The sequence below is a fragment of the Phalacrocorax aristotelis genome, chromosome 3 (assembly GCF_949628215.1).
Source record: "Phalacrocorax aristotelis chromosome 3, bGulAri2.1, whole genome shotgun sequence".
Classification (NCBI taxonomy): domain Eukaryota; kingdom Metazoa; phylum Chordata; class Aves; order Suliformes; family Phalacrocoracidae; genus Phalacrocorax; species Phalacrocorax aristotelis.
In genome coordinates this window covers 26,219,731-26,236,171 of record NC_134278.1, presented here as the reverse complement: position 1 = coordinate 26,236,171, position 16,441 = coordinate 26,219,731, and the positions used below count along the sequence as shown (strand labels likewise).

At 36.0% G+C, this 16,441-nt stretch overlaps 1 protein-coding gene across 5 annotated transcripts in view; it reads right to left on the bottom strand.

Moving 5' to 3' along the window:
• The window catches only part of MCPH1 (microcephalin 1), a 146,579-nt gene that overhangs the window by 18,198 nt on the left and 111,940 nt on the right, over nt 1-16,441 (bottom strand). Inside the window, exon 13 of one of the 5 annotated variants that reach the window (XM_075086942.1) lies at nt 11,146-11,235. The exons of the other annotated variants lie outside the window; for them this stretch is intronic. Coding sequence (XP_074943043.1) covers nt 11,197-11,235 — 39 coding nt within the window. The 3' untranslated portion in view covers nt 11,146-11,196. Of the gene's footprint in view, nt 1-11,145; nt 11,236-16,441 lie in introns of those variants that run through there. 5 annotated transcript variants of the gene reach the window in all.

Genomic DNA, 16,441 nt, shown 5'->3' with positions numbered 1-16,441 from the left:
TGCAGATGAATAATGCTTTGATAAATAAAAGAGTTTTCTATTCCAGTAATAACAAAATGAGTGGTTTTGTTGAAAGGAAAAGCCTGGCAAATGTGAAGGGTTACACAGATGCTCCCAAAAGGCTCTTTCCCCGAACAGCTGCATTAACCCACAATAAAACTAATCTTAACATTAAAAATAATTCCTAGTTTTATCTTTAAAATATGAATATGTGAATCCTTTTGCTCTAGCTCAACAGACTGAAATGATTTAAGCGAAGGCAGAGTACGTTCTTCTCTCTCTCCTCTTTAGTTTTAGCTGAATGCCATTGCAACGCCCAGCAGTAACTCAGTGTGTGCCAAACATGAATATTTTTAAGCGTCATTTGAGTTTTAAAGGCTACAGTAAGTGATGGGAACACAATCGTCTTGGGAATCTACAAATAACTTTAAAAAAAGCTTATAAATCTGGCTTTCATGGTTTGGTTTTCAACAGCTTTATGAAATATGTCAAAGCTTGAACACAGTGAGTCCGTTTTCCTTCAAACTTCTTAGGACTGACTTTTCTCAATCTTTTTTTGATATGCTGCAGCGAGACAAATAAAATGGACTTGGCTTTAAAAAACAGGCATCAGCAAATTACTTTTAAAAAAGTTGCTTTGTTCTTGTAATTTTTTTTTTAGTATCAACAGAGGAAAAAAGTACCCTCTAAGTAGGGCAGCCTGAAGTATTGCCACATCAACAAAACTAATAAATGCTTCTGTTCAGCACCTAATGTATTACAACACAACAGACCACATATTAACAAAAAAGTGATGATTAATTAAAAGCTGTTTTTCTTCTCAAATTGTTTAAAAAAGATGCATGGTAGTGACTGAGTACAGCAGAAACCTGGAGAATTGCATTCAGAAGTTACATGTAATCCTCTGTACTTACATTGAAACACATGCACTACAACAATAAGTAGCAGGGAACGCTTGGTTTTTAAAATACAAACTAAAGTGTCAGTTGAAATTACATCAATATTCAACAGAGAAAAATCCTTACCATTATCTGAGAACTACTGAAATAAACCCACTGAAAGAGATTACCTGGCATCACACAACTGGACGCCACTGCTGTAGAATGCTGCCAGCTGCAAAACGAGACCAGGTTCAGGTTGCTCTCAGAAATTCTGGATAGAGCTACGACCACAATCGCCTCTGGTCTACAATTTCCCCGATTAGTACTGCTTGGCATAAATACTTCTTTATGTGTAATAACATCTCTTCACTTAATCTATGTCACAAATTGGAAGAAAAGATTCCATAGGACATATGGAAAGCAAAGACATTTAATTCTCCAGCACTGAGAGCAGCAAGTGAAGCTGCCAGCACACACAGCAAAAAAAAGTGTTTAATTATTTGACCAGGTGCTTTTTGTCAATCATGTTTTTAAATGACAGTTACTCAAGAAAACTTTCTTTGAGAGCACTGCTTTCTTCATAGGTGTGAAACAAAGCACATGATTAACATTTTCTATATGAAGATTTTTTTCATGAACTCTTGTACTTTCTAGCATGACAATAATATAAGATTACAGAAGAAAGAACTTTGGCTATACAGCAACAGCAAGCTGGGATGGTTTTCTGTATAGCTGAGGGAGAACAATTTATGATATGAATACAGAGTAATTTTAAAGCTATGAAAGTTGGTAGGGCAAAGGTACAGTACCTGACACCAAATTTTCTCTCTGCTTTTTTTTTTTTTAAACCAGGGAATTTTTCAAGTGAATGGCAAGCCTTTGAAAGGGGTTTATTTTAACAAAGTGAAAAAATAATTCACAAACCACAATGATAAGTTGTGCATGGTACCAAATGATGCCCCTCTAAAAATAGCTTATTCCAATACCTGTTTTGATATTTGAGTTGATGCTTATCAGCTGGTGAGCTGATACACCACATTTACAGAATATTACCTCACTGCTTTCTTCTCAAGAGTCTAGAGGAGGCAAAGTAAACACTGTGTCAGTAACCTTACCAAATGCTGGAGGAAAACAAGTCTAGCATTAGATCTCAGTTGTTGCTGCAAGTAAGGAGATGCCATTTTAGAACATAAGTCTCATAACCTTACTCCTGATTAGGATTTCAAATGCATTTAGGATTTGAAAATGTGATAACTTTTCCACCTTTTTTCTTTTCTATCGCTTCTTCCTAGTTTAAATTTATTTTAGTTACAAAGATAACAGAGAAATATTCATTTGACTTATCTGATATTTGCATTTGGTCTTGTAGGAACTATCTTAATGAAAATAAAATAAATGTGTGACTCTACAGGTGAAGCTATTGAAGTGCAAATCTAAAGTAGCAGGAAGATTCACTGAAAAGTGAATCACTGATTCACAGAAAAGTTCACTTCTGTTTACTGCAAATGTAATGATGATCTTGTTAAAAACTTCTGTAGAAAAAATAAGTATTGTTATAAATACCACATGGAATTTGGTTTTGTTTTATGATCACCAGCTATGACATGGTTAAAAACAGAGAACAAGGCAGACTTATTATGGTAGTGGACTTTCAGTGACTTCTCATGCTAGCTGGGCAAAGTTTGTAGGGTCAAACCGCTGACCCTGTCCTCCTTTCCGAGTTCCTTTCCTATATTCCTACTGCTCTTCATCTAAGAATGACGCAGGGCAGAGACGCTACTACTTTTCAGTTTATCTGGATTTTATCTGAAGTGCTTTAGTGAGAGCAGAAAGCCTTTTCCTGAGGCTGTCATTTCCTAAGCAAGCAGCTGCAATTCGAAAACCAAAGGATACTCAGCAAGGACTGCATATAAAGTATAAGCAGCTGGGTATTTGCGCTTAGACGCAGGATAAATACTCTGAAGTACAGGAGCAGTTGTGGTCTTCAAGCAAAATTACTAGTTCTTTTCTAGTCAAACAACTGGATAGCATAGATAAAATACAAATGCTCCATAACTCCTCTCCTACACACTAGTTTTCTAGTAAAAGTCTGTAAATATTTACCATATCTGGCTCTGTCCCAGTCCAGAATTCCCATGAAAATCAATGGGAGTACGGTGGGTATATCAGGAATACAGCTTTAGCCCTATAACAATGCAAACTACCATGATGCAACAGAAGGTACTGTTTGTATTGATACGTACTATACTAAAGTATATACATTACTCAGAGGATGGGGAAAAAGAATCTAATCTAGCTAGTCCTGCATAAGGGCAATGGTTTAAAAATGTCCTGCATGCTCACTGGACCAAGTGTCTATTTTAATTTTGAAATGATATTAACTTTAGAATTCAGGAGCTGACATGATAGTTCTAATGCTACCCATGGAATGTTTTCTTAAAATTACATTATTGATTAAAGCACTAATGCACTTATCCTTATGCTATGGGCCAGTGCTGGGAGAGCTACACAGCCATCATTGCTCAGACCGTCGGTGGAGGAAAGGAGACTCACTGCACAACACTGGAATACTCCTGGGGTTAAACAGAGGAACAGTAATGATGGCATTTGGAGGGAATTTAGTAAAATCCTTCTCATTCAAAGAAGGCCAGCGTCATACAGACCTTTGAAGGATAGGAAAGGCTAAGTCTTCTACACAGAAGATACACATGCAAACTCCCAAGTGCCTTTTAAAGATACCACAGCTGAACAAAACTGCATGGTATTGTCATGCTCTGCTGTATAACAGACCTATTATTACAAACAAATATGACAATTAAAAAATAAATAATCCCATACTAAACTTAAAACAGTAGTTTTATCAATTATCAACTTATCCAGATGTTTACTTCTGTGGCGTGCAGTAAAGCTGAAATCAGATATGAGAAGACTAGAAGGACGAAAAAAGCAGAGTATTTTGATTATGCAAGCCTTACATGTTTTCACAAATGTAATACATCAGGCTTCTATTGCTAATTAAAAGCTGAATATATTCACTCGGACACACTCTGGTTGTGCCAACGTGATATACTCACAAAGCATGCACATGAGTGTGACAGCTAAAGAGCAACAGAGAGCTCTGCACATAATCTAAACCTAAATCTGTATGTAATTTCCTTCCCTTTGTTAATTGAAGATTAAAACTAAATCAAGGGGAAGCCTTCTATGAGACTACTTCCAACAACAGATGACTCAACTAGCACCTGAGAATTTGTTGTGCTTGTGTGTACTGAGGTTCTGAACTTCCTGTTTCAATAAAATACCAAACAAGTTGTGTTTCCTTTACAAATAAGCTATTACATCAAGCCCTGTTCCTATAATTTCAGTTTTTGTCTGCATTCCAACATTTTCTTTGGCAAATGTAGAAACATTCTAATTAAAGAGAAGAGAAAAACAAGCATCATTCATCATGGTAAGAATGAATGCTCAAGAGAACATCCTTACTAGTTACTTCGTTCATTCAGTTTAATTTGGCTTTTGAAGTGCACTTCATTATGGCATGCAGTTCTCTGAGATGAAACACAGGTAACAGGGTTTTCACTAATAGTGTCTCATGAAAGGTAATAATCAATTCCCCTAATGCCATACAAACATAATGCCATCTGTGAGAAGGGATTCAAAAACATTTTTAGAACACCAGAATATTTGAAATATACTGTTTTGCAGCAAAAATCACCTACTATTATAAATTGCTAGATACTTTAACATAATTTGAAAATATTTTCTTTTTTAAACAGAAATGGTCCTGTGTTGTCCTCAGCATGATCTATAAGATCAGAGTAATAAGAATCCTTTACAATGCTCTTTCCTTCATTTTTACAGTTTTTGCTAATGTTTAGATGACAGATGAGAGACCTCTGTCTTCTTTATTTGCAATTGCCATGAGAAAGACAACTTCCCACAAAAAAGTTAAACACCAGACCTGCAAATGCAACATAACGTAATTGTTTAAGTACAATACAGCCTATATATTACAATATATGTGGTTTCTTTCATAAATTTATTTAACTATGGAATTGGAAGTGCTGATTCACGAAGGCAGAAGTTCAAACTTAAAATGACATTATAACAGGAGTTATAATTAATCAGGCGAATGCCATTTTGGATAAGAAGATTGACTATTACTAAAAGGTGTCCACATGCACATCATATCTTTGTGGACAGCACTGCTTCCTTTGCTTATAAACCAAAGGCAAGTTGTCAGGCAAACGCAGTTAAAACCCCAGTCAGCTACTCAGGGATGTGTTCTAGACAAATCTGGAATGCAGTAGAAGAAACATGCACTGTAAATGGTTGAAGCCAGCAGAGGATGCTGAAGACTTCTGACCACAGAAATAGCCACTACCACGTCTGCAACATCCTCCAAAGACAGCACTAAAATAGAAATAGTCCTGTTAGTCCTGAAAAAAAAAATCCTAAATTTGAGAAATGATCTCATCAACCTCCAGAAAAAACAGAAAAACCCAAGAAAAAACATTGTCTAATTGCATGTCAGATGAGCCAATGTATCTCCTTCAGGCATCTCCTACATAAGTAAGCAGCAAGCAGCCCAGTCCACACAGCATGGAGAATATGACAGGATCACACTATGCTACTGCTTCAAGAGGGCACATCGTTTGTTTTATAGGCATGTGCTGAGCCACGCTGACAACTAAATGGGATGGGACAAACAGAGCTTTCCATGATTTATGTCATTCTTATTTTATAGTTTTTCTTCTAAGCTACAATGAAATACATAATTTCAAATGACAAAGTTTTGTGCAAAACTTCTTAATCAAAATACACAATGTTGCTTATCTCTTTCACATAAGACTAAACCCAGAAGTTCAATAATAATACTCAATAAAACCTATAAAGTTTGACCTTGCTTTGTGTTGAATCTGCAGCTCTTTCAGGCACCTAAAACTTAACTCAATTCAGGTAAGAATCTCTAAGGCTAGGCAAAACTTCTGACAGACCTCTAAAGCTTTAAGACAAGTTATTCAGTTTTAACATGCTAGCAATGAATGTTTTAAGTTGGTTCTTACATGTTTGTTCCTTTGATTCTAGGAAGTTAGTATTAAACAGAATTTTTACACTTTTTCCTGGATTGTCCAAAATGCATTCATTTAAAAGATACTAATTAACAGTTACTGTAAAAACAACCAACACAATTACACCCCATTCACTACCCATAAAACTCCCCTCCCTCAGGCAAACATACCCATTAAACCTCTCTCTCTACAACAGCTTCAAAAGTAGTCATGCCATGCAGTAAAGACTATTGAAGGTCAGTAGAATCAGGCTGCCTGGAATCAGCTCCACAGGTAAAAGACCCTCATGTCAACTATCGCCAGTGTCTTCTGCTTGAAAGGAAGTTGACAAAGCCTCCAGGCCACAAATAAATTTGCTAAAATGGAATATGTGTAAAGTGTGACCTTTCAGCCAGATTAGGAAAAAAAAAAAGGATGGAAATATTCTTCTGTACATCAAAAGGTCCCTGGGGAAGACACTATCTTTTGTTTTGGATTTGTACAATGCATTAAGATGCAAGGTCTGGTTTTACATGGAAAATAATGAAGAATACTGCCATTATAATAGTAATATACTGACTAGTGAACTGAGGCCCTTTTTTGATTGCAGCCTCTGGAACCAACTTTAGGCAAATATTAAATAACAGTGTTTTCAAAAATTATGACTTTAGATGATCTTTTGAATAGTTCTGATAAATAACTTCAATACACAAGACATAAATCATTGTAAGAAAAACATGACAATGGAACTTCTTGTCTTTGAAAAAGCGTCCAAGGTCTACAACAGAATCTCATCAACTCATAATAAATCACAAAATAGTAAGAACAATAACAGAAGTATGTCCATATATACATATATTCACAAGCACAATAAATCAAAAACAATGCAAAATAAATCAGCTGAAGTTGGAATTTGGTTCCGCAACTATCTTACGAATACATTTTAAAATTGATTATTTTTTCTTGTTTGGTTGGAGCAAAGGTATGGGAGTTAGGAATCAAAGGAGCCTTAATTACAACTTTTGTATCAGTGAAACTTAAGACTAGCAGGACAGAATTTGGCACAGGTTCATGGAGTATTTTCTTCGTATTAGCTGTGAATTAATTCAGCCTCGATATTGGAGGACAGAATGCAGCAGTTAAGACCATACCTTAGACACACTTATGAAAGTCTGAGAAGAGGAGCTGTATCAGCTAAAATATACTTTCTAATGCTCTCTGGAGATGAGTAAGACTCTGTAACTGAGAATTACATTCAGAAAAATATCTTATCAGGTATGTAGACCATGATCCTACACTGTAGAGACCTTGTCATAGACTTAGTGTCATATGCTGTTGCAAGAAGATGAGTTGCAATACATCCTTTTGCTTATGACTAAATGAAGAAACAGAGCAAGGAATCTGTTAAAGTAAGGGAACTTTAATTAAATGACTAAGATTCACTTTTGCGGGAACTATGCATGACACTGTGTTTTGAGGGAGTCAGATTTATAACTAACTTTATTGCCTGGATATAGTGTACTACAATTATGAGAAACAAAAGCCAACAAGAGCATCTCAACAGCTGTCTCCACTAAAACCACTAGACTAGAAATCTTCCTTTTCCAACATGAAGATAACTATAAACAGTCACCATGAAGTTCCACCATATTGTGGCTTCTTCAGGTGTTCCATTTGGAACTACTGTTAAATACAGGTTAGTCTTGGTATTAAAAAAAACATGAAATATGTCTGTGTCATACTATAATGATAAGAGCACATAATTCAACACATTTTTCCTCTTATAAAACAATGTTACTTGATATATGCATTTTACTGCACTACATAGAAATAGTTCTTTAAAATGTCACCATTTAAATAAATAGAATGTATTTTGGACTGACAGCATTTTAAGCGTTACAGGTAAACACTGCATACAAACTTGATTTACTGTTATGCAACAAAATATACATAAACAATTTCCTTCTACCATAACAAGTGTGGGGGTCAAGTGAGACAAAGCAGGATTTCTGAAGCTTTAGCTATATAGCCCCTGTGGGGCTCCAATGGCTTAACCAACAAAAAATCATTCATATGCAGGAGCCAGGAGGTTTTCTAGCACATAGTGGTCCCATGAAACACTTGTTCTTCCAGCTTGTTCATATAAGAAAGACGGAACACTAATTCTTCTGTCGCTACCATCTACACATGCAATTTAACTTTCACTCATGAAATGTTGAGCATGTACAGAGAAACCTTTTTTACTGAAGGATAAAAGTATTTAGCTGACAGTGACTGAAAACAACCATGATTTTCTAGGCATTAGGATAAAATACATTACTTACCCTAGGAAAAAAAAAATATAAAAGCTAAAAGCTGATTATTATTAGCATCAAGCACTCTTGCAAAGTGTACGTGACCATCTGCCAGCAAGCTTGTAATGAATCATACAGGCAAACACAATCACAGTGTAACATCACCAGCAGAGAAAAAAAAAAAGACAAAGGCACATAAACTTTACCAGATTTTTGCTACTGTGGAAAAAAGACCAAAATATAACTTCAATTGTGTTTTAATATGATAACACAACTTCCCCAAATACTGATTTTCTAGAAGTGTGAGGTTACAGTTCAGACAATAATCTAAAAGTAGAATGTGTTACAATTACAACAAGCCAGAAATCTACCAAAACAATATCAAGAGAACAATATAAACCTCTATTTCTTCCTCGCAATGAATATTGGCTGCAAAGAAGACTGGGCCCAGCTCTGTTCTTTTTATTAATATCTATACATTAATTTCAGCTTCCTTACTCCAGGTTTTGCTTGCTCTTCTGGCGCCTTGTAATCACAATATTGCCCATATAAGCTTATGGAAACACATCCTAGTATTTCTTCTCAGTTAAGGATGATCTCCTCTCAAGAAACTTGGAACCAAACCCAAACGCAAACAAACAAAAACTGCAGTTTTGGTTTATGAAATGTATTCTATGTTTATATGCAGAGAAAACTCTGGGCTGGAATCAGACATCCTGTCAACACTTAACGCCTTCATTTAGCAAAAAAATTTACATTCACTCATTTTTCATTTCCATGTTAGTCCAAACCAGCTGAGTGGAGAGAGGAAACTGGTGGCATATACTAAAGTTACTAGCAAAGTAGCCGATGAAAAGTTCTTGTGACCCAAGTGTTGCAAGGCATTGGGATCCTATTAGTGCGATCTACAAGTCCATCATGCTGTAAGCAGGGACCACAAAGTGGTAAAAAGGAATTACAGACACTGATTTTTATCCTGGAGAACTAGCTATGTAGCTAAAACAGAGGTCTTTTTAGCAGTTAGTTGGGGTGTCATGTGCTCTTTGTAAACCCTTACAGGACATGATCATGTGCTCAAGTGCATAAATCAGCCAGAAGCCACACAGGTAGGTGGGTGTCCTTCCCAGAACGGGCTCCTGAGCAATAATCAGGTGCATCCATAAAGTCCAACAGGTTTCTGAAACTGTTTAGTCTTTGCTGTTGTGTTTGAATATGCTACGTATGTCTTAAAAAACATCTTTTGGATAAAATTGGCCTTTTGACTCATGATGCCTTTGTAAACTAACATTTAAAGGACACAGTCCACAAAAAACTACGTTATGTCTTCCTTCTTCCAGTTTGAGCCAATTTCCCTGGTATGGAAGCAGGATGTACTACAAGTTCTCATGTCTTCACTGGTAATAAAGGATAAAATTAGTGCCAGGCTCAACAATCTGTCTTTATTAAATAAAAATAGTGATTTGCATTCCCATCCTGAATATATAAAAATTTCTTTCTTGTCTGTAGCAATGTATCAAATGAATATAGGGATTATTCCGAGTTTCACAGATGTAACACAGACAAACTAACCGCAGCAGAATATTATATGGAGAAGCAGCATATGACTTGCAGAAAGTGATGGCCTGGCAGCCCATTCTTTGACCTAGTATTCGAAGTGAGATGATGCCAAGTACGTGGTTTCTGCCATCTCTAGTAACATAGTTAACATTGAAAACATGATAAATGAAGGCAAATATTTCTCAGGATTCCTTCTGTGAGACTGGGAGTTGACGTGCTTAGAAAAAAACTCCATATCAACCAGCTTGCACATTATAAAATTTCTATCTGCAGCCACCACAGTAAATTTTAGTAAGTGAAACCTGTATGCAACTGTGGATTTTATTGTGCTCCTGTAGGGAGGACGCCCAGTTCCAATATAATTTGAAGTTTTCAGCAGTATCAGAGGTACTGAGAGGACTTGCTTCTCATTAGGTATAATAAACACATACATGCCAATAAAGAGGGGTTCAACAGTATTAGATATATAAATAGATAGAAGAAAAAAGTCTCAAAACCAAAGTCAAATCTGTAGAATATTATCAGTTTTTACATGACCAACTTTGGAAATGTGAAAGAAAGGTCTTACAATCAGACTTTTGGTGGGATTTATGTGTTCAGGACTGCTAACTGAACTACCCAGAAATCAAGATTCTGGACTCCAAAATCATGCTAAGAAGAAAATAATGTTTTTTATTTATTTACCACCTTCTATTGCCATTTTGCAGGGTAACATTTTCATGCTTCTGTAACCATGATGAAAAGAAATATTTTCCCTAAATTTAAACTATCATTTTTCCTTAATCTAATCTAATTAGTTCACAGTCCAGGTTGTAAGAGACCAAAACGCTGAGTAACATAAGCCCGGGCAACACTGGAATGCCCCAAAACAAGGTAACATTTGTTTTTTACCCCAAAACCATTAGGAAAATTTATAATAGCTGCAGTTCAGCTTTCAAATAAAACCTAAAGTACTCGGGCCCGTAAGTATTAAAAAGCTATTATGCTTATCCATGTTTATGGATCAGAGATACATTGTTACCTGAAGATGCAAAGGTACGCTAGGATTTTTGGAAGACTCAAAGCCTGTATCACATATTACCTTTGAAAGTCTGACTGTCATTCACTTACGAACATTAAACTTTTAAAAGTTTTATACCATAAAGCATTCAATAGACTAGCAAGTACAGAATATATGGCTATTCCAGCTCAGAGATGTTGTTAAAAGTAGACTGTAACAGCTGAGACCAGAGCAGAATATAAACATTAAAAACAGAATGAGGATTTAGTAATCATTTATTCCTTTGGTTTTGTTGTCTTGCCTGTATCTTTTCTTTCTGCTGAGCTTGGCAGCTGTCCCACATAACAGGGGATGTCCTGTAGCACACAGTCAAGTCTTGTGTCTCATATGAAAAGCATATGGGGCATGGCTTTTCACATATTTTTATAGAAACCAGGCTGTTTTTCAGACGCCTATATTGGAAAAATGACACAGTGCATATGTGGATAAAACCTGCATTTACAGCAGAGGCAGTACTAACTACTGTGTGTTTGATGTCTGTGTGCAGAACTGTTACACAGTCCCAAACTGTCCTGAATTTCAACATTTCGTATTTAGGGCTCACAACTCTACTTTAATAAAAGAAGACTAACTAGAAAAACAAAAAAGAAGACAAGATAAGAAACCCTCTCTCCTTTATTTCTAATCCTGAATACCTTTGTTTTTGTTTGTCTTCAGTTCATTAAGATTACTTCATTCGCCCAGCTGTAATATGGGGCAATACTTACTCAGCCATCTGTCACTTCATTTTTTGGAAACAGATGCCTCATTCTGACATGGAAGAGCCAGCAAAGAGATGGAATTTGATGAAGGAATGTTTAATGAATTTACGAACATTGAGAAACAATGAGAGAGAACCAAGTTTCACTTATTATAAAGCCTGATTCTTGTTTGGACCAGCCACGAAAGCCAATATTTTAACTAGTGGTGACACCTCTTGGAAGTACTTCCAATTGTTTAAATAGTCCAGTGAATGTTTGGTGAGAAGCCGATGTCTTTATAAAAAATCCTCACTGTGTAAAGTTAATGTGAATGGCAACTGGTTGAGGATTCACACGTTCTGGTTTACTTTTAAAATACATTTGTATTTCAAATAAAGACAGTTCTTGGCCACTGTTCATGTCATTAACAGCTTTAAAAGCCTTGGGCCATCCTCTGTGAGCAGACGCAGGGTATCTGCAAATTATAATAATGGAGAACAGACCCACATTTTGTTTACTTCAGCAGCTTCTGACCATTGTGCATGTCAGAAAAAGGTTCTGACACTAGAAAAACCTTCTAAATGAGAGGCCCACAGTATGCCCCTAAAGCATCCCTTTTTTCTTAGTCCTCCAGGCTTTCAGTTTATTGAAATCGCTATCTTAAAAGTATGCGTTACTTTTCTTTATTGGGTGTGCTGCAGTCTAAAATTGTAGGCCAGCAGAGTTAGGTAAGGGGTAGGTGACTGCAGATTTTCTCCACCCTGTTGCGGAACCAGCGAGGTAAAATATATGAATACAAAGGAGCCTGCTTCACATAGAATAAATGTTCCAAAATAGAGGTTTTAAAAGTCAGAAATGATGCGTCTCAAGTTAACAGAACGCAAGAGCAGTCCGATTTTGATGTAAACTTTATGGCTCGTTATGTTGATGATGTCTATGAAGTGCATTTCTAAAAATTGTTAATTGTAAATATGTTTAAATAAGCATTATTTCTTAAAAAAACCTGAAACCAAAAGTAGCAATTAAGCTATTAATAGTTGAGAATAATTTGTCTGGTTGTAAACTTCTCAGTTAGCCAAGCAGGTTCACATGTGGGCAATAACAGTCTATGAAGCACAGTCTCACTCTGATGCTTTTAGTAATAGTAGGATGAACTACATTCTTTTGCATGCCACTGGTAGAATTAATAATATAAAACGAAGTTGTTCCAATATTGCAATGAAATCTAAAACCATAATAATTTCCAATATTAAAATATTGCTGCATCATATTGCAATAATTGTATTTAGCAGTCTTCAGGCACTAATATTAGCTTGTGGCTGACAGGTTTCATTTCATGGCTGTGAGAAAATTCAAGAATAATTTCAAATATATTAATTATATTTTCATCATCTGAAGAGGGATATTTTTTCTATAAGCACTTTTCACATGGAGGTCCAAGATAAACATTTTTATTTCTTTAGCAAAGTGATGAGGTTTAATGAGAGAAATTAAGAGATGAAAAAGCTTATTAGGTCATTTAATTCTTACTTCTGCCAGTACAGGATTTTTCTTCACATATTTCAGTGTTTTGCCCATCTATATTAAATTCCTCATGCAACAGATATTCCACTGCTTCTCGTGAGAGGCTTTTCTACAGCCTCATAGATCTTGGCCTCAAAAAATATTTCTTTATACTTGGTATAAAATTAAAACAAAGTTTAGGCCATGACTTCTAATCGTTTCCCTGCCTGCTGTAGTCCTGCCTGGAATACTTCACAGCTGGCTGAAAACTCAGCCCCCCACTAGCCTGTCCTTCCTCAGCCATCTAAAAGGGGGGGCTGCAACGGGGTTCCAGAACAGGCACTGCTTAAACATTTCAACTGACATTTATTTAGTGCTCTTAACATTAGAATATGTGCCTCCAGTGTAAAGGAATTATCTTTCCAGGGTGAATAATCTATTGAGACCCAATTTCTTGGCGGACTTTTTTTTTTAATCAATTCATAGTCCAAGTGAATCCATTACTGAAAAAGATGAGAGTCACAGCACTAAAGTTGGCATACAATAGTCCAAAAATTGTAATAAACTGAAAAAATACTGGTAATATACTAACAGCAGTTTAAGTTGAGTCAGTGGAACACATCTGAAATCTGGAATAACCATCACTTCTTTCAGTGAGTCAAACTACGACTCTTAGCAAAAGACAAGAAATCAGGTGGATTTACCCTCAGTTCTCATCTCCTTCTGCAGAAGAGTGGTTTGGAAAAGGCTCCTGTCCTTCCCATGCAGTTTACAGCAACAAGATTTTTATAAGCATGAAGCCAGCATTTGTACTGTCTAGTGAATTTCATGACATTCATTTCACCTAACTTCAGGTGCTTTCGCCTGAGCTTGTGACTCAAGAGTCCCCTTCGGATCAACAGAGAGAAATCTCTCTGACTCTACAAGGAAGCCTTGGGTGACCTGATCTTTGTATTTAATCAAAGAAGGCCACCATGACACCCTGTGCAAGGATACAATCTTCATTAATAGAAGAGGAAAATAGTCTAAACTGGCCAAGTTAGGAGATACTATTCAAATTGTCATGGCACCATCTAGTAAATATTTTAATCTTAATGTATGCATTGTTGTTCTTAAAAATTATACTTGAGTGGGCAAACAGGCAAAGGAAGGCAGAAGTCAGTAGAATAACATCAGCTGGTTATTAATTTGATGAATTAGATAAAAAGTTGTTTATGTTAAAGAAAAATGCTGTTCACTGGACATTACTTTTAATAGCATCCCACAGGCCACAGCCAAAGCAGTAACAACTGATAATATATCATTTAACACTAAGGTGAAGCCTTATTAATTATTTAAAATATGATTTGATCACAGATTTCAGATATTTGACTGAAGATACTGACTTAAAAATCAAGTGAGAACATAAAACTACAAGCAAGACCTTCTATAATCCAGTTTAAAATGAAGCTAGTAAGCTAAGATTGAACTATTTGATAGGATTTGTAAATGTAAGTCAGTTTGGCTGTGGCTAGCCTGAATGCGGATTCACATTCAAACAATATAGACATCACCAATGACAGTCTCCAAATTTCATTCACATGTATTTTTAGTGGGACAAAATAAAGATTTTTCAAAGATTTGAATTTTCTCTGTGTAGTGAAACGACTCAAGTAATAATTCAGTGAAAGACCAGTAAGAGGACTTTCTAATTGGTTTGTGTTGGGAAGAAAATATACCATTTTAATGATAGGATACTCATAAGAGATTTGATCTTCTGTACACATTCCACTGGAGATGGAGGATTATCTTTCCAGCAAACGATTTATTTGGAGAGATAAAGAACAGACTGTTACTCATCCAGTGAGGTACTTATGTTAATATTTACACGGCAATAGATGTTTTGCTAGATGGTTGTATGGAGGCAGGGAGTCCAAGCTCAAAGGAGCCCTAATCTTAGTAACAGTATGCAGGTAATCCTTGTACCGTCCCATCACAGATTCTGATGCCTCACTAAGCAGGGAAAAAAAATAGTTTAGTTCCTTCCTTTGCCTGTACAGCAGTAAGACCAATGATGAAAACAATACCCCGATTTTGTGGCAGAAACAGCAAGAGGGTGGGCACTGTTTTTAAGAACTATTACTGAACTATGTTTATTAGTATTGGAAAAAGCAAAGATTTATCTTCATGGAGTGCAAAAAGAGTTTGCCGTGGCTCTGTCCTCTTCAAATTACACATCCATAATACAGTTCAACAAATATGAATATATGAAAATATGCTGCAAATATTTTTCTTGCACTCTCCATAAAAAGGTTAGCATATGTACTGTATTTTTTTCTTGAGGGAAACAGATGTCAGGAACTAGGTGCCTTACTGTTGCCATAAATGTCCTCTCTCTCTCTGAAAGCTTTGTTTATTCCTCTTACACAGTTTCTCACTTCCTTTTCATTCTCTCTTTGACATCAGTTTATCTTTGAGTTCAGATTCTTAACTTGAACATGCTCTTCGGAAGTATGACATGCTGTTATTATCAAATAAGTGTGCTATTACCAGATGAGAGAACCTTCCGCTAACCTGAATGACTGCTTACAAGAGGAAGGGTTTAAATCACAGGGACTGGGGTGATTTGTTAGGCTAGCTTACTGTCAACTGCTTAGACATTTGAAAAATACATTCCTTTAAACAAATGGCAAATGCATTTTTCTTTAAGATGTCAGTAAGGCAGATTTCTCATTTTCCAAAGGCCTTCTGGATTCTTTCAGTCTGCTGCCTTTTCTTGTCAACATAATATGACATTCACATAATACAATAAAAGTCAAACCCTTACGTAAAGATTTTAGGTTTAAATTGTCCAAATGTACAAAACTGTAATTAAAAAGGCATTTTTCAAAAAGCATATAAACAGTATGTGAGCATATAAAGCAAGAGTATCAATTTTTTCACATATAATTCAATAATGAAGAGTAAATATGCACGATACGGAAACAATTTTTACAAACAGGCTTTAAAGGCCTTACTAGAGCTAGTTGCTACACATTAGCTGGCAAGTTATTTCATTCAGGTTCAAACTGATGGTAACCTGTTTAAACAAATGCCGTATTATGTTTTGCCCCGTATGAGAGACAGACAGGGCACAGCACTTGACACTGTCAGAGATATTCGGCAGTCCAACTGTAAGATCCTTAACATTAGCTGTAATTTCCATGTTAATTTTGAACTCATGCTATTTGAGTTTAAGATGTAATTACACTTGTTACCAGCTAAAGTTTGCTGTCATCATGTAACTCTGAAGAGAATGAGCCTTTGGGCACTATAGCCAAACGATATAAAAATGTTAAGGAGGAAGGACATACAGCAACTATTCTTCATAATCCTGGGACTCACTTCCTACTTCTGTACGTGGATGATTCATCTTTCAAAGATTAAAATAACACTC